Genomic DNA, 20,306 nt, shown 5'->3' with positions numbered 1-20,306 from the left:
GTTAGTTGAGTTACGCAACACACTAGGTTATTTATTTTTGGGACATGTATTCAAATGTTGCACTCATGGATCCATAGGTAAAACATATGAGGGGAAACCTACACCTGCATGCCACACGGATGTTAACGACTCGGGTCGAGTCTTGCAAAAGGTAGGGGGGTAGTGTTACGGTTCAAGGAACTGTATGCATACAAACATGCAGGTGCGCCGAAGTTAGTTATGCCGTTAAGTCTATGTGTAGATTGAACCCATCCTTGTGTTTAGTGGGAAATCAAAGGGGTGCATTGCGATGTTTTTTTAGTTAGATTAATAAATCATTATATCCCATCCACGATGACCCATGGTACCCTCTGCATGCTCGCACCTTCATCTCGCTTGCTACTCTCGCATGGGCTGAACAAGTGCGTGTTCACCTTCTCGCCTAACTGGCGACTCGCTTTCCGAAGCAGAATCTCTGCAGTCGTTCCTTTTTGGCGAGTCCGAACACGCGGTGAGTGGGCGGGGTTCCCGGCATGGCCGAAACCCAACCCAGAAAGGGCGGCCCCATGGAAGCCCCATTCAATCAGGGTGAACAGTGACGTCCACTTCACCAAGGCCCCTCCCCGCTGAGGGAGATCGATAAATTACGACACCATCCTCAGGCTAGTGTGCCGAGAGAGTCGGAGGGTTCGTTGGTTGAGTGCTGAGAGGGTGAGCGGGTGAGCTGGAAAGTGAGTCGCCTTGAAACTTTATTCCTGTCTTTCTTCACAACGCTCACAATGACACATATCTATTTATAAATGAACTTTCAACGACATCTGGAGATATTTCTGCCATTCCGAACACAGGTCAAAAATACATCTCATTCACAAAAACAATTTATACATCCCCATAACCCATATCAGATTTCTTGACACATACAAGTTTATGGCAAGTCCATAATCTAACTTTGCATCAAATATTAAAAACTTACCGAATCTTAAATCACATTTCTCAAATCAAGAAGAGATTGATCTCTCATCACAAAAGGGAATATATCCGTATGACTACATGGATTCATTTGAGAAGTTTAAAGAAACACAACTTCCTTCAAGGGAAAGTTTATATGCCAAGTTGAATAAAACTCATATTTCCGATTGAGATTATACATAAGCTAAAAAGGTTTGGGAGAAGTTTAATACAAAGAATCTTGGAGAATATCATGATTTGTATCCTAAAACTGATGTAATGTTATTTGCTGATTTGTTTGAAACTTTTAGAACAGTCTGTCATCATAAAATTCTTATGGATTAGACCCCGCTCACTATTACACAGCCCCGGGTTTGGCTTTCAGTGCAATGTTAAAAATGACAAAACAGAATTTGGAATTAATCAGTGATATAGATATGCTTTTAATGATAGAGAAGGCTAAAAGAGGAGGAATATCTCAAGTATGTTCCAAGAGATATGCTAAAGCAAATAATAAATATCTTCCTGATTGTAATAAGAATGAGGACAACTCTTACCTGATGTATTATGATGCTAACAATTTGTATGGGTGGGCTATGTCTCAATGTTTACCTTATGGAAAACTTAAATGGGTTAAAGAAAAACATTATGAAAAAGTTTTACAAGACATTATTGTCTCCTCTCAAAAATAATTGGATGAAGCTGAAGTTGGATATTATTTTAAGGTTGATTTTAAATATCCAGAAGAACTTCATCACAAACATAAAGACCTTCCTTCTGCCCCCGATAAAGTAAGTCCAAGAAAAGAATGGTTCAATGATTACCAACAGTCATTCAATATAAAAGGTAAATCTACAGAAAAACTACTTACTACATTAAATGATAAAGAAAGTTATGTTTTGCATCAAAGGAACTTGAGACAATATTTATCTGCTGGGTTGAGAGTGAGGAAAATTCATAGGATTTTGAAATTTAAACAAAGTCATTGGTTAAAGAAGTATATTGATTTTACACAAAAAGGAGAACAGAAGCAAAAACATATTTTGAGAAGGACTTTTATAAATTAATGAATAATGCTGTATTTGGAAAGACGATGGAAAATGTTAGGAATCGACAAAACATAAGACTTGCTCCATCTTGGAAACAGGCTTCAAAGTTCATTAATAGACCAAGTTTTGAGCGAGTGGAGGTGTTTTCAGAGAACTTTTGTGCTATTCATTTGAAAAAAGAAAGTATTGAAATCGATAAATCTATTTATATAGGAACAACAATTCTTGTCTGTCAAAGTCGTTAATGTATGACTATTACTATAATAATTTAAAATTAAACTATAAGGATAATGTGTCATTGTTATATATGGATACATAGTTTTATATTAGAAATTAAGACAAGTGATGTATATGAGGATATGATTGATAATATATAATATATATATATATATATATATATATATATATATATATATATATATATATATATATATATGATACAAGTAATTATATGTCAGGTGATGTGTTGTTTTCATCAAATAATAAAAAGGTTATTGGTAAGTTTAAAGATGAATTGGGTGGGAAGATCATGAGTGAATTTATAGGATTGAGATCAAAGTCTTATGCTTTCACGTATATTGATAATAATAATAACATTGAAAGGTGTGATAAGAAGCTAAAGGGAATAAAGAAAAATATAATCAAGGAAACAATAAACTTTAAACATTATTACAACTGTTTAACCTTAAAGAAGGAAGAGTACAGAAAAATGAATACAATAAGAAGTTATAAACATCAATTATATACAGAAGAGATAAATAAGAAAGCATGAGGAACTTTTGATGATGAAAGATATATTTTAGAGAATGGAATCAATAGTCTCCCTTATAGTTATAAGTATAAGTGTTAAGATATTGGGTTGGGAATTTTAACAGGCTACCGCTGTCTTTTTAATGATTTATAAATGATAGAACAAAGCAATAACCAAACCAAAGAGTGGAGATGTAATCAGTTATGGTATTTAAATGAGAAACAGAAAGAATGTGAGAAATATCAAATAAGTCTGATTGAAGAAATTACCGGGGTAAAAGTAGATAAAACAAATAAGCGGATAAATTTAATTACAAATAAGTTTGAGGATGTAAAGAAAAAATTAATATCCTTGAATGGACTGAAAACTTTGATCGTTATCAATTGAACAATGGAAAAACAATTTACAACAATCTCAAAATGATATGTGGCTCAGGAGGTGGTCAAACAAGAGCATTAAGAGAAGTTTATCATTTCATTTCTGCTCAACAAAGACACTTAAACCAAGAAACAAGTTCCAAGTTATTCTTTGTGAATATACTTGATGGAAATGAATGTTGTAAGAAATGAAGTTATTCCCTAAAGTAGAACATGGACAAATATTCGTTGGTTCACTCTGAGTGGAATGAACATATGAAAGGACTGTGATTATGTTGTGGGGAAGAAGTGTTTTAATCAGTAAGTCTCAATCTATCATAGTCTCAATTTTACATTTGCTTGTATGGAGGGAAGGGGATAGGTGGGGAGAAAATCAGTCTCAATTTTACATTTGCTTGTATGGGAGGGAAGTGGATAGGTGGGGAGAAAACAGTCTCCTATTTTGGGCTTTTAGAGCTTGAGTCAGAAAGTTTTTCCCTTTTCCCCCATTCATTTGAATGGATGTCCCAGAAGCCCCATTTATCATCTACTACTATTCATGGCTTTACAATCTTATACCGGGCATGTGGAAACAGGCCACAATCAATCCCATTCTAAAACCAAACAACAATGCTTAAAATTCTGACTCTTATCGCCCTCTATCATTACTCTGTTGTATGTCCAAAGTACTTGAGCGTCTCATTCTCTCCCCTATCAGAGTCCATTATTCAAAGATTCAGTTATTGTTTCACAAGATCATTCCTTGTGACCATCACTACCTTTTCTACATACGTTTTGGAATAACATCCCTACATCCTTTGGCATAAAAAAATGTTTTTATTATCTGTTAACCCTCATATTCCTCGAGCTGGCCACCAAACATGCGCTGAAATGTGTCGATTCCACAACTACCTATCTCACCACTTTAATGCAATTCATTTTTGACAAATTTAACCACCTCAAACACCCCAAATGCACCTCACTCGCTGCCATCTTCCTGGCAGACAAGCACATGTTGCAATCAACAACACCTTTTCATCATATAAACACCTCCCAAATGATGTCCCACAAGGAAGCAATTTTATACGATGAGTTCCCTTCCCAAGGAGCTTCAACACAGGACGATGCCATTAGGCCCATCAAGCCGATGAAATGATTTCGAACCTATGGTTGTTTGACCATGCTTTATCCTTTTTAAGTGCTGAATGTCAAGCAAGGAAGCAGCGCATACCATTTTAAAAGTCTTTGGAATGAGGGTTCGAGCCAAGCTCCCAGATTCAAAGCAGATGCTCTAACCATTACACAACCAAGTCTGGTTACCAGCACTTTTTAACCTCTTTGTCCATGACATTCCAGAACCTCCTCCTCCTCCTCCTCCTGATGTGGCAGTCCTTACTTATGGAGATGACCCCTCCATAGCTGCACAAAACCACACCATAAACACAAACCACTCGCTTACTCCAAAATTACATAACACAATTCCATTGCTGCATCACACTAACTAGAATCAACTTTCCGTCAACTAAATCAACAACCACTCCCCAAGCCCCAGACAAATGTGAATCAAACGACCACTCAACAATTACAATGTACAACCAAAAACTCCCCTGAAATAAAATCCCCCAAAATACTTGGAATAACACTTAACATGACCTTCAGTGAAAATACAACAAAGTAAAGCTGGAGTCAAACAAAAACTCAACACACTAAAAGCATGACAAATACCAAGCTTGGTCATCAAAAATAATCCCAAACTACAATTTAGAAACAGTTTATCCAAATGACTGTTAACTATGCTAGCCCAAGTTGAACATCCACCATATCCTCCAAAAACGTGTGAAACTTAAAATAATAGAAAACAAAACACTCAGAGTCATCACAGGGTGCATTCAACTGACATACATAGATCATCTCCATGCTGAAACAAAAATACTTCTTCTCCCACATCACCTTGATACACGCTTCATTGATGCTACTCACTATAACAATATATTTTCCAACATGCCACTTCCACCTTTAAACACATCTCAGAAAAAAAAAAACATTCACAATCACATCACCATTGCTTTCTAACAACAGCACAACAATAACACACTCAACGAACCACAACCTGTGATCCATCCATTTGAACAAACCCTCCCACGATCCTCGAGATTAACATTATCTAGACTTTCTTCCTGGTCACCATCCCACATTTAAAACCTATCAACACAAACTCGACTCAATTCAGGACCCATTCTGCCCACGCTGTCACCTTGAGCTCGACACCGTAGACCACTTAATTACAACTTGCTCTCAACTCACACAATACAGACAACTATTTAACATTTCATATTGACTCAATCTCTGGGGGATATCTGGTCAGAGTGGCCAGCTTTATGGAGTCTGTAGACTTCCAGTGAGGACACCGGCAGTTGCCGATGTTCAGTGAGATAGCCCTGAGGTTTGCTTTTAGATTAGGTCATCCATCCTTTGTTGACATAGCAGTGACCCAGGCAGAAGTCAAACTGATGATCAAAGATCAGTGTTGGTGAAGAGAAGAGTCTTGAGGTCTTATCTGCTGCAATGATCGATTCCAATAATTTGCCTATGATGGGGAGAAGGCTGACTTAATCTCTAGTTGAGAACGTCTATTTTGGCACCCTTTTTATCAATTGGGGTTAACAATGACAACTTTCCTTGATGCAGTCAAGTGGCCCTCAGTGAATAACATGGAAAAGAGCAGACAAAGACAGGTAGACAGAGCAAATGAACAAGGCTTGACTATTCTACGATGCAGATATTGTGAGGTCGTTGTAGAAGAATGAAGTGTGGCTATGAATTCCTCTGCCTTCGCGGAAGAGGAGCATACATGCTGGAATGAGTAGCGGTAGAAACAGAGGTGGTTAAAGGGGTAGGATGGTACAGGAAGTTAAACAACAGGATGATTGAAGTGAAACAGAAAGGGAAATCTTCACAACGAATGAGGGTTATATTAATTCAATTTTCTCTTTTTTCATGTTTAAGGCTTATGAAGTAACTTATAGATACTTAAAATGCTGGACAATGACATTTGAAGACAATAATGAACACAGGTAAAATGTAATGTATCAGTAATATTTACATGGGTAACAGAAATATTAAGACACAACTAACAAATCAACCCAGTTAAAGTGGTGAACCTCGAGCCATAGTATGATGAGATAAATTATTCGAAGTGAACACAAAAAGGTTCTGAAAACCTGGATGAAAAAGTAAAATGGTTCATACAAAATAATTTTGAAATAGATATGTTCAATGAGCAGACAAAATTAAAAGGTATGTATTTTACAAAGTTTTCATATTTGTTGGACAACTGCTTGATTACTTTAATTTAGGAATGTTTGCAGAAAATCCCTGAACACAATTCATCCTTCACCATTTATGACTGAAAAAGGAGTGAATAGTGTTGGTATCCTGGTTGTGTTGCAGTTTCTGTGGTTGCATGCTAATTGCCACACATGACACATTCTGTTGTGGTTCTTCCAAGCAGGACTGGAGCGAGCAAGAACAACGACCAACCACGAGACAGTTCTGCTTATGGCAGGGACAAGAGCTGAGATGGAGAGCTGGGTTCGAGCTCTACGCCGTGCCATTGGCGTGCCCTTTCGTGGAAGTAGGTTTTGTCACTGAGTACTCCCCTTTTTTGCCTCCACAACTGAAGGCGTTTGGAGGCATTACGTTTTCTGGTTGATTTTATGTACAATGTCGAGGCTTGTGGAGGAGTGAGAACATAAAACTGGTCAGGACATAACAAAACAAAAGGAACAGCAGAAAGAGAGGGGGGCAATGCACCAATAGCAGGGTTGAGGGAAAAAATGGAGGGAGACTTGGAAAAATATGGGATGTGGGGAAGAATGGCTCGGAGAGGGCTAGGGGAGGACATAGGAGCTGCACATGATGGATACAGCCTCAAACTCTCAAGAAGGAAAAACTGGAGACTTGTATATAAGGTGGGCTTGGGGGTGATTAGCAGGGGTAGGAAAGGTCATTGTTTTGGATGTGAGATGATTTGAGATGGTGGTTGAGCAGCTTTCTTGAAGCCCTGGAAGACCGTTTTTACAGCCATTTTTCCCTGCTGTGCAGGGGTTGGGCTTTTTCTTGAGGCAATGTTTTATGGCCGGATGCCCTTCCTGACGCCAACCCTGGTCGCCTCTTACGACACACAGGGATATGCTACACCTATTCTCACCGGGGCATACACCGGGACCAGTACACTGGTACTCATTTCGCCGACCTCGGAAGGATGATAGGCTGAGTCAACACCCTGGTGTTAATTCAGCAGCCAACGGGGCTTGAACTCAGGACCCTGGGATCCCAAGCCGCCACCCTAACCACTAAGCCAACACCAGGCTTCCTTGAAGCCCTGGAAGGAAGAATGAAATTGAAGAGGCTGCAGAAGTTGGTTCCACAGGTGGGAAAAAAAGAGGAACGAATGAGTGGAGGTGTGCAATGATTCTGGATTTTGGATGTTTCACCAGAAAAGGGCTACTGGCAGACCAAGTGTACCCAGCAGAAACCTGGATGCATGGAAATGCATACAGAGCATGGAAAGGGCAGAGGGTGCAAGACCAGAAATGAGGTGGTAGAAGACAAAGAGACCACTGACATGTTTGTGATGTGAATGTGATAGGCCTGGAGACTAAAAGTCATCATGGGTGATTCCAATTATCTTGAAGACCTTGGTTCCCACGGCATCAAGGTGAACAAGGTGTGAACAAGGGGCACCAGCCCAGAGAGAGCAATACTCCATCAAGTTGTGGATGAAAGCTTTGCAGGTGGATAAAAGTTCAGGTGTGTCAAAGAAAGACTTTGCACGAGAAGAACACCCAGTTGGCAACTGGCTTTGGAGGCCAACTTAGAAGTGTGGTTTGTCCAAGAAAGATCATGGTAAATAGTGAGGCCCAAAATTTGAGGGACTGAATCTCTTCAAGATAATTGTTAAGAAAGTAGATGGGAGGATTTATTGGACATGTCCTTTCAGAAAGACAGAGAGGAGAGTGTCAGTTTTGTCAGGATTGAAAGACATTCAAAGTAGTTGATGAGATCATGATTCAAGGTCTGAAGAGAGGAAAGAGTTTGCTGCCTGTCTAAATGATTGATGGGGGATGTCACGGCAGAGGGTGGAGTCATCAGCAAAGAGATAAAAAGGACTTTCCAGAGCATCAGAGATTTGCTGATGAAGATAAGGAATAGGACTGGGCACTCCAGCCTTGACAGGGAAAAGAAATGAGAGGATTCCGATATTTCTGATACAGAAATAAGGAAAGTCAAGCATTTTATAATGTTATTAAAAACTTTTAAAGTAAGAAGCAATTCATTCAATTTGGAGGTTATAGAGAAAAAGGATAAACAAACAAACAAAAAAATGAGTGAAGGAAGGAAATACAGGCAGAATGAGTTTGAAAAAAATTTTTTGGAGTGAAATGAGAATATTTTTTTTTTGAAGTGAGGCGGAGGAAGAAGATAAAGTTGAGGAGGGTGAAATGACAAGACTTAGGAGAAAGAGAGTGGAACGAGGCATGTGGTGTCAGAGTCGACACAGAATTTGCATACTGACGAGCTGAGGCCTCGGCAAGTAGGCCAAGCACTCGGTGAGTCCACCAGAAAATACGAATTAGACAATACAGAACAACAAGGTGTGGTTAAACAAGGAAAATTGAATGAAAGCACAAACATCAACATGGGGATGAAAAGACAACAGAAAGACACGACGATCTGGTCCAGAAAACTTAAGGCCCGGTCACACCTTGACGTTTTAGCCAGCGATGGCAACGTATTAAAATGTATGTAAAACGCTGGCTTACGTTGAACTTTTGATGTTTTTTTTTAAAGATTCGGACGTATTCATAGCGACTTGGTCTTATGTATAACGCATTGGTAACGGACATAGAACGTTTCGTTGTGTTATAGATAACTTATACCAACGAATGCTGAACCTGTTGTCGGCCTACACAACCGATGCCCAACGATAGTCTAACTTAGGCATAGCGCGTTGCACGCATCGCCGACAAAGTCGTGACGTAGCCTATTAAAAGGCTGACGCACAACGATTCGAATCATAACTGCCGTAGAAATGGAAGTGACAACATCGCGGTCACACCTTGGCGATCTTGCCAGCATATGCCGACCTAAGAAAAATGTGTCTAAAACGTTGGGGCACGTCAAATACGGTATGAGTAAGTTTGGTATACGTGAGTAGAACGCTAAAGTACGCTATCATACGTCGTAGTAAGTAGAGTACATCAAGAAATTTTAAACATGTTCAAAATTTTTGGACGTACTCGGCGTATGACACAAGTTCCACATGCGATGGGGATAAGTTTTACACACGATATGTGGACGCTTACACACGTCCACAAAGGCTACTTATAAGCTACTCATTAGTCGAAACACGTCGCGGTAATGTGTTTTTTACGCGAAACTTATTTCTAACTTATGTTTGACGTGCTTTGAACCAATTCTTTACGTAGTCCCAACACACATCGACGTATGTAGACGTATTCCAATGACGTCTTCCGGTCGACAAAAAAAAATAAATGAACGTGTTTCTAGCTTACAACTGCCATATAAAGAAGTGTTCCCAGCGGTTTTGGGAATTGGTATATAAAAATGCTGCTCATAAAAGGGGAACCCAACAGTGTTTTTGAGTCCTTTTTGAGTCGATGTCCATGTCAGCAGTAACAGTATCAGTATCTGTATCAGTATTAGTATTAGTATTAGTAGTAGTTTGTTCATGTTGGCAGTAGTAGGTGAGTGTGAGGGGGAGGGTGTGGTTTATGATGGATCGTCCTTGCGTCCGCGTGTCCACGGGTAGGAGACATCTTTTCACCATTGTTCGAAGTTCTTCGCGGCTAATTTTTTATGGGGCTTTTTCAACAATGAGCTCGCTATAGCTTGTTTTTACGATTAAGGTCTATTCATAACGGGTTGGACAAATGCACAATGAACTAATAATGTGCATAGAGCGCTTTGATTACTTATAGATACGGTATACCAACGAATAATTATCGTGAAGCCGGCGTTCACAAACTATGCCCAATGATAGCCTAACTTATCCATATCGTGCAGCAGTTTATCTTTGCCAGTGACGTAGGGTTTGCTATTCATAGGCTGCTACTCATCGATTTAAATGGCTGCATCTCCACTATTGAAAGTAGACGCTTGGGCTCAACAATTGGATTTTTTTTTTTACACTCAACGACTTTTAAACGGTACCACTCAGCTATTTTCATTGTTTACAATGAACGATTTAAATTGCTGTCACTCGCCTTTGTTTTTTGACGCTGGGGTTTTGAAATTTGAAGCGTTTCTTCTGAACGTGTTAAAACGCTCCAACTCGACTATTTTAAATAGACGCTGCCGATGGACAATTGGAATCATAGCCAAGCTAGACATCGAAGTGTGAACATCCTCGTCATGCCGAAGAAAAGTTTGAAGAATGCTGCAAATAAGTGTCCTGGCCGTGGCCGTGGACGCTTATGCAAGGACGATCCATTATACCGACGTCTTTCAGCCTATGAGTAACTTAAAAGTAACGTCTGTGGATGTGTGGCAACGATCGCGTAACGTGCCAACAACACGTTAATCATAGGTTAGAAATAAGTTTCGGGTACGCTAAACATTACCTCGGCGTGTCTCAACTTATGATTAACTTACAAGTAGCATGTGTTGACGTCTGTCAACGATCGCAGACCGTGCATACAACTTGTGGCCAGCGTAGCGGAACGTGTGAGTCATACGCCGGCATACGTCGTGAAATTTCAAGCATGAAAAACTTTGAGGACAACCAAAAAGTACAACGTTTAAAGCCAGCGTACAACGACGTATGGCAGTGTTTTTCAGCGTGCTCTCAATGTTATCAAAACTTACCCATAACGTATTCAACGTGTGCCAGCGTTTTAGAAAAAAAATTCAAAAATCGGCATACGTTGGCTAAAACGTCAAGGTGTGACCGGGCCTTTAGGTTTGATGGATGGGAAGGAGGAACTGCACGACCCAAAGTCTAACGCGAGCTCAGACTCGATCACTTTAATCATGTCTTGATGGGTTTGAAATGTTGATTGAAGTGGAGTGCTGCTTTTGAAAAAAAAAAGTATTTGTCAGAAAAATAGCAGGATAGTTACATACACGTGAATCATGATCGTCAAAATATTCAGGATAAATACATTTTTCAAAGTACTGTATTTCCATCAAATTATTTTCGAATATAATTATTTATAGTTTCTGAAAATGTTAAAGAGCAGAGAAAAGCAGGAAGGAAACAGAAACCAGCAAATAAATGGGGCTAGCTATCATGAGCAGCCTGTGGTTACTGGTTGCATCATTTTCTGGGGGGTGAAGCAGCTGTGTTACTAATACAGTGCCCTCTATTCTTCTGAGGTCAGTAAAATGAGTACCAGTACACTGGTACTCATGTTACTGACCTCAGAAGAATGAACAGGCTGAGTCAACCCCACCTGGTGTTAATTCAACGGTTAAAATCAGGGGCTCAAACTCAAGACCCTAAGATCTTAAGCCAGCCACCTTAACCATGAAGCCAATCCATCCATCCATTCATTGGGACCATACTCTGTGCAGAGCGTTGGTGCTGCCTAAGCAGTCTCCTGGGCTATTGCGCACAATCCTGGATGGGTCACCACTCCGACGCAGGATACCAGCAAGCTGGCACTCATTTTGACAACCTCAGAAGGATGACAGGCAGAGTCAACCCCATCTGTTATTAATTCAACAGCCGATCAGGATTTTAACTCAGGATCCTAGGATCCCAAGCCCACCACCCTAACCATTAAGCCAACACCAGGCTTAAATAGATGGCTTAAGATGGAGGAAGGTTAATGAAGATACAAAATATCATTGGTAGGATGATTTGACCTGGTTGTGCACTGCCAACCTGAAACCCTGTAGGGAAGTGTGGGTTTGAACATATCTTTAAAAATTAACTTGCACATTCACATTTCAGCAATAGTTATGCAATCATCCCACATTTCCTTTTCCTCATTTCCAACAACCACCACACATACCATCTTTGATTTAGGCATTGCTGTGTGAAATACTGATCGCCATCTTGACTGAGAGCCATGCTTGTTGGTGGGGAGGAGAGTGGGGGGGGGGGGGGACGGTATTGGGGTGTGGAGGAGATTTGGGGGTGGGGGCAGAAATCAGTGATAAGTTTGTGGCCATGTATTTATCTAACACACCAAATGTTTATTATGCAATTGCTGTTCTCTACACCTCTAATGTTTATAGAATATGCCAGAGGTTAAATCATGTATTGATCAAGAAATATTCATCAATTTGTCATCTTAATTTATTTCATAGAATTCCCAGCCTCCCTCTGCTATTGGAAACAAATAATGTTTGTTTATTCCTAAGATTTAGAACATGGAGAAAATGCCTGGCAATGTGGTATTAATGACAGAGACAGAAGGTTTCAGTATTGACTTCAGTATAGAAGGGTAGTGTCAAAATTTCCATCATATTTTAATCGATATAAATTTTTTTAAATGGTGTCTGTCCCTTTCCCTGTCTGTGTCTTTGTAGTTTTCTATCTTCTCTCTCAGGCTGGCGGAATAGCCTGGATGTATGTGCACCTGCCTTTGAGCTGTCTAGCCAGGGTTTGCATCCATGAGTATTAAATAAATTGATGGCTCCTCAAGAAAAACAACACAAACTAAATGCTGAATAATAAGTGCAGCATTGAAAGTGAAATTTCTCATTTTTAATAACTCAGTCCAAATATTAAATCCTCTTCTTGTTGGCAATATAAAATAAATCTTTTTTTTGAATGAATGAATCATACCATTTAAACAGTATAAATTAAAACATTTAAGCAGGATTTAAAAAAAAGTTATATATGTTGTGAATCTTAATATTTATGGGTTTCTTAAAATATTGCAACCCAGAATTTAATATTTATGCATTAGTTTTTGGAGTCTTCCAAATGTTTGCAGCAAAGGTCAGTGATAACATCCCTGAGAGCTGTTAAGCATGTACTTGCATTAATTAAGAATCCCCTTGTGTTTATTAAGAACTACTGTTTTCACTCGTAATGCATAAATCAGAAAATAAATTAATTTGGATTTATAACATTGTTACTATGAACGATTATTGAAATTTTGATGAAATCTTTCAAATATTGAAGGAAAACAATGAGTAACAATTTTCTTTCTGCAGGAGGATGGTGCGTCAGTGTTAATCAAATAGCAAGCAAATTAAAGGTCTCATCCTTTATTTCTGAAAACATGGATATTGCTATTTATGCATTCAGTTCTCATTTGATTTTAATTGTGGGCTCTGCAGAAATCATGCATTGTTGTTCATTAATATATAAAATAGTACAGTACTTAAATAAAACTCGTTTATAATTGAAGGTAGTGTATTCATACTGTATATACAGTATATTGTAGTGAACCCAGTCGTCCTAAAAGGTCGATCTGAAACAGCAGGAGGTGAACTCACAGGATGCCTCAACGGAGGCATACTGCACATGCGCAGCTGATCTGCTGTGTGAAGTCATTATATCATTAATTAATTTGGTCTATGCACCAAAGCTCGGTTTGATTTTGGAGAGAATATGGTTCGACCAGAGGCCGATTCCGTGGCTCAAAATCCAAAGCCATCATGCTTTTTAGCAAAACAGGTTTAATTAATTATAAAAGGAATGGGGAGCACAACAATGAATCAAGTAATGAAGAGAAAGAAAAAAAAAACCCCGATCGGCACAACATGCTTAATGTAGATGAAGATGGACTGCATGCCTGAATAGCGGCAGCAAGCACTTATCTGCCAGTAGGGTTTTCGTAGTTGTAGTATCGCTTGTGCGAAGGATGTCGGATGCAGAAACAAACAAGAAAAAGAGCAATCGAGATTGCAGACCCTCACCAAGACTTGTTTTTTGTGGTGTATTTTGTGTGGCATTTGTGTACTGGTGTGTTATGTAATTAATAACAACATGATTAGAACTGCCAATTTATAACTGCTGGCAGTGATGACCGGGTACCAAGATGTCCCGCTTTGATGCAACCCCGCTCTGATTGGACACATGACCCTGACCCATTAATTTTTATTATCATTCAATTGAATTTAGAATGGGATTAAAATAATTTCAATTCAAATCAAATGGAAGACTAACTAGGTACAGTCCTGCATTGGAGTAATCAGAAGGAACCCAAGCAAGCAAAAAGCAAAGATGAAGTCATCAGGAGGAACCTGGATAGGAATCACATTTCAGCTGTTACTCCTCTACCCTCAAACCCATCCACGCACAGCCAAGTGAGACTTATTGAAAAAAAAACAAAAAAAAATGAAGAAAAAAAACAACTCAAATCAAAAAAAAAAATTCTGGCTGCCAGGCCATGCGGCTGATCAAGTTGAAATTTAAAACATTTATTCCCCATCACTACGAGATCATAATTGTGAAGTTTCACGTCAATTGATTAAGTGGTTCCAGAGAAAATATTTAATATTTTTTCTTCAATCCAATATGGCTGCCAAACTATGTGACCTATCAATTATTACTTAACAAATGTGTACACCCAAGGCTTGGGGAGCATTTATGTGAAATTTCCCCTCACTGTCCAGCCGTTCTGGAGAAGAAGATTTTTTTTATCGGTTTCAGGATAAATCCAACATGGCTGTCAAACTATGTGACCTATGACATCATATGTATGAACCTTTTGTTGCTTATGGATAGGCAGTCATACATGTAAAGTATTGCCTCGATCTGTTCAGCCACTTCAAAGAAGAAGATTTTTGAAGGTTTATTATTTTTTAAAAATAATATGGCTGCCGAATCACATGACCGATGACATTTTCAAAAACATTTTCTGTGGACCATTTTATCTCTGGATGACCCTCAAGCATTTTCATACTGATCAGATGTAGCCCGTTCTCCATATGCAATGACGTCAGAATGAAAGCACCTATGACGTCATAAAAAATCACTTATTCCCCATAAGCAGTACATGCCATGTGCCAAGTTTCAATTTTTTTCTTGGTGTAGTTTCAGAGATACACAGGTCTAAATGTTTTCGGTTTTTCCAACATAGCTGCCACACCATGTGACCTATGGCATCATGATTATCATTGAAACATTCTACATGAATAGTCACTCCTATGGCAAAAATTTTGTCTCAATCCGGCAAGCGGTTGTGGAGAAAAATACTAAAGTTCTGTGCAGACAAACAAACAGACATGCAAACAGACAAACGACCCAAATGCAATACCCTCTCCTTCGGCAATGGTAAGGCCTAAGTCACATTTGCTCTACGGTGAGGATACGGCGGCGTACGCCCTCTGAATTGACAGAAACGTGCGGCGGCCTCAGGGTGGCCCTACGCCGCTTGGCTATATTTTACAGGCCGTAGGGGTCGCCGTGGAATTATAGCGCGGAGTTATAACTTTTTTCCTTTCGACGTTCGCCGGAGCAATCGACAAGCCAAAACAAAAGAACTGGTTAAAAAAAAAGAAAAAAAAAAGAACCCACCCTTTACCGTCCGTCTGGCCGCACGTTCGCCTTAGGGTCCCCCTGCGGTCGCCTTGCGCTCACCTTGCAGGCACCTTGCGTCTGCCTTGAAAATTCTATGGCCGCCGCAGGAACGCCCTAAGGTCACCGTGCGACATCAAATCAAAGACCGTACGGCACCCCCACATTTTCGGTCTCCACAATTTATAAATACCCCGTGCAGCTCCCGAAAAATAAAAACATATGTGACTGCTACATTGTGTGACCGTGGAAATACTGCGGCCGCCCTATAATTGCTAGTGGCCGTAGATTTTGTAGACCCCACGGCCGCCGTGGCAAATGTGAATTAGGCCTTATGGGGCATTGTGTTCATAAGGAAGCCTTCGGCTGTTTATTGGTAATCCACAGCTCCAAAAAGCTCCCAAAGGATAAGACTCTGTGAAACAAACTACATCAAATGAAACAATATACAAAATAATTGAATGGCGTCCATCCATAACACTCAACGGCGTTGATACAAGCATACGGTGTGGTTGCATAAGAACATATAACAAAACAAGCATTACAATCATTCAATTATGTACACAAAGAGATGTACTAACAACTTTTAGTCCACTTGTCTCAAAGAAAGCGCTTGTATGCAGATATGATTGCAGAACAGAGCTTAGCTCACAGAACATGCCTCTCCACACCGATGGCTTTGTGGTTTGATCTGAAATGTGCAACACAGTGTCACTTTGCAACACAGGATTAATTCACAGCACGATGTAAACTTCGCGGGGTTCTCTGAGCTTTAATCTCCACAAGGTGCTATAAGATTTGCATCGAACCACTCCATGTAAAAAGCTTCACAACTAACAACCACCCAGACAGCTACACCTAGAACATCTGCCCAACTCGCTTTGCCCAGCACATCCGGTCAGACTGTTTGAACTAAAAGGCATGTCGCTAAAAGGATAACATCTCTTCACTCATCTTCAAATGTTCAGGGCCATGAAACAATGAATAATGAGACAAACATAAAGGTGCAGAGGATTTTGTGTGGTATTTCCTTCTCTGGGCAATCTGGAAAGGTGCAATGTGATGCCACGGTCAGTGTACTCTGCCCTTACGGCATATCAGAAGTTTGCACCACCATCTTGCCTCAAGGACACCTTGCAGAACTCGGTGATGCTTCGCCACACTGGGATTGGTGACCAACTGACTCACTACATGCTTAGACTGCCACTGGTCACTGGTGTGTGCTTCCTACTGGAGCTGATTGTGTGGCTGGCTTATACAGCAGCCACCACTGCGCTTCCCCCTCTGTCGAAGCTGCCCCCTCCCCCACCCTATGAAGGTCGCACATATGCTGCCATAGTGCCGAAGATTGCACACATGTCTTCGCCATGTTAGTGGAAAGTGTCCGGAATAGTACTCGTGGACCCGCCACCATTTTGATGCAGACACATCGGGAAGTGATAAGTGATGATGCGGAAAGATCAAGAACGTTAATTACAAAGGGAAAAGAGAGAAAGAGACAGAAACAGGGACTAGAGCGACAAGGAACTTTCGATAGAGACAATTCTGGACGTAAACTGGGATTACAAAATGCTTCCGCTAATGTTCATTATGAAATAACTAATTTACCATTCATTAACCCATAAATCATTTTCTTAACTTCAGTAGGAAGGTTATTAATCGAGACATGATAACAAAATAAATCATTGTAATATGAAACCAAAAACACTTTCAAGGGATTTCCATGAACTCTTGAGGATATAATAACACTTTTTATAATAGGAAAAATCAAATCTGTCTTTACGCATCCTAACGACATTTCACGGACTGGTGTGTGTGTGTGTGTGTGTGTGTGTGTGTGTGTGTGTGTGTGTGTGTGTGTGTGTGTGTGTGTGTGTGTATGTGTGTGTGTGTGTGTGTGTGTTTGCGTGTGAGTGCGCGGTGTGTGTGAATCACTTGAGATTTAAATAAAGTTCAGAAAATAAACTTAAAGAAATATTAAATTTCTCTGAAACAACAGTTTCTTTACATTTGGCAACAAGATACTCCAGCAGACAGTGGGGATCCCCATGGGTTCAGATCCAGCCCTTTCTTTACTAATTTTTTTCCTGCACATGTTCAAGTCTGAATGGGTCCAGAACATGTGCAGGTATAAATTAACAACTGCGTGAAGGTGTGAAAACATCTTTAGATTCATTGATGATTTCCCAGCAATAAATGATGGGTTTGTATTTGATCAGCTTCATGATGATATATAATATATCCAAAACAACTCGAATTAAAAAAGGAAAACCAAACTCACACTTCAGTTTATTTTTTAGAATTACAAATCTATATCAATCGAGGCCGTCACACACTAATAAGTTTGTGTCGCAACAGGTCGCTTATCGACTGCGAACTTCAACAATTTAACCACGTGACCCAGTGTCCTCCATTTGACTACTGTTTAACTGTGGTACGCGCAGTCTCCTTATCAGGGAATCATGCCCTCGATGCGTACTTGCGTGAAACATACCATATCAGGTGCAGCCGAGCAAAGCTGCCAAGTCGGCACCGGCTAATAAGCATATTCTTGGGGTGTAACTTCCTGGTTAGGCTAATGTGCGAACCACGCTGGACCAATGAAGGAAAAAGACAAAAACAATCTGGGCACATTTATAACAAAGCAATATATTACAACAAGGTGAGGAAAATTATATGGCACAATAATTATGTACAGCAGGGGAAAGCAAGGAATTAATGGGTGCACCAAAAGAAATGTAAATGTTTACAAAAGAAGACATAATGCAGAGTTACCCCGATAAACTTCTGCAATCTTAAGTTATGTTACACATCACAGGTGCTATCACACACACACACACACACACACACACACACACACACACACACACACGGAAATTAGAGGTATCCCAGAAAGAGGAGACAGTTGAGGTGTAGCGACATTGTTGGACCTGGCGTGGTCGACGGACCTACGCAACCCAATCGCTTAGGAAAGGGGAGGAGGGAGGAAAACTGGGAGTGTCTACGGTGTGGGAGTGGGAGGTGGAAATGTAGTGCAGTGTGCTGTGCAGTGTGATGCATAATTAACATTGGGCGATGGTCTTCGGGAGCGCTGTGGCCCTGAACGTGTGCTGGATTCCATTTGAGCATGGTTATTTGGAGAAACACCGGAGCACGTGTTTGAATGAGCCCCAGCACATGTTTGCGCTTCGAGTTACACACCGAAACACCCCGGCTTGCAATGTCTTTGTTCCTCCGGCACCCTCGGAGACTGTTGTGAGTGCCCAGGGGGTTGATGGCAGTTGCGGCAGTTATAGTGAGGTGAAGGAAGCGTTGTGGCGTCTGCGGTAAAAATGAGGCGATTATGGTGATGAGGTTGCGTGTAAGATATGCTAACACAGAGAGCTACAGTTAGCAGATTAAAAGAAATTTTCTTTACGATCATAAAATGACACCAAATAGAATTAAAGAATTACAATACGAAAAGGAAAAAATTATTAACGAGATATTTATGTAAATACATTATTAAACGAGAAGGTCACTCGGTAGAGTGCATATCTCCGCCAGGCTGATTACATTTTGTATCCCACTGATAGGCCGGATCTGGATTCGGACCTGAACTAAAATCTAATCACTTGTTCTTGTCACCAAACCAACTCATCCACCAAGTTTCGTCTGAATCCATCCACAACTTTTTGAGATATCGTGCTATTATATATATATATATTGTTTTAACCCTATCACTCAATGCGGAAGAATCGCTGAGAAAAATTATTGGATCCGGATTTTGAACTTCACCAAAAATCGAATCAATTCTCCATTGTTACATACCCAAACTCTCCACCAAATTTCATCCAAATCCATCCACAACTTTTTGAGATATCCTGCTATATGTTGTTTTTTCCCCATCACTCAATGGTGAAGAATCACTTTTTAAATTATCACATCCAGATCCGGATCTTCAGCAAAATCGAATGAATTCTTCCTTGTCACATACCCATACTCTCCACCAAATTTCGTCCAAATCTGTTCACAATTTTTTGAGATATTTTGTTCACAAACGCACAAACAAGCAAACAGACAGACAGGGGTGAAAACATAACCTCCATCTACCTTCGGTGGTGGAGGTAACAAACATTATATCTGTATTTATTTTAAACTCATTTCATTGGTTGCTTGGAGACAAGTAAGCAAAATTAAAAAAAACGTTCATAAATAACCGTTTGAATATTTGAACAAGTCTGAAGACGACGATGGTTCACGAGCGGTATTTGACGATGTAGATTTGTTAGCGGTATTTCAGAAGTCAAGGATGAGACAATGTGATAATGTTTGACCAAGTTATAAAAATGATCAACATGATGTGGTACGAGTGACAGGTTATTAGCTGCAAAATGTCGAAAACCCGGTTTCGCTCAACAACTTTCAAAATTTGACCTTTGCATAACCTTTAAAGGTCACAAAACAATGTTGTGGACATTAAAATAAGGAAACAGGATACGTGCTATAGTTTATTGGAGTTAGTTCGTCGAAGAAGGTCGAAAACCCGGTTCGATTCCCACAACTTTGAAAATTTGACCTTTGTGGCCTTTAAAGGTCAAAGGTCAAGGATTATGACCTTTGGTGCAAAACTTCCTCTGGAACATTCCAGGAACAATATAACGTCATATAGGCTATATGGCATTTCGCACTCCTCGGATTATCCATACTTTGATGAAATCAGCATAAAAACAAACTTG

At 39.9% G+C, this 20,306-nt stretch overlaps 1 protein-coding gene across 3 annotated transcripts in view; it reads left to right on the top strand.

Annotated features, from left to right (window-relative positions):
• LOC147018392 (rho GTPase-activating protein 24-like) overlaps positions 1–20,306 on the top strand; it is a 241,847-nt gene that overhangs the window by 160,531 nt on the left and 61,010 nt on the right. For all 3 annotated transcript variants that reach the window (XM_085897987.1, XM_085897986.1, XM_085897988.1), the window contains one exon: positions 6,595–6,717. In XM_085897987.1, coding sequence (XP_085754113.1) covers positions 6,595–6,717 — 123 coding nt within the window. The remainder of the gene's footprint in view (positions 1–6,594; positions 6,718–20,306) is intronic.

The sequence above is a fragment of the Eptatretus burgeri genome, chromosome 10 (genome assembly GCF_056783735.1).
Source record: "Eptatretus burgeri isolate ZD-2024b chromosome 10, Ebu_testis_v1, whole genome shotgun sequence".
Lineage (NCBI taxonomy): Eukaryota > Metazoa > Chordata > Myxini > Myxiniformes > Myxinidae > Eptatretus > Eptatretus burgeri.
The sequence above is the reverse complement of the archived record's forward strand: the minus strand, read 5'-3'. Positions and strand labels throughout refer to the sequence as shown.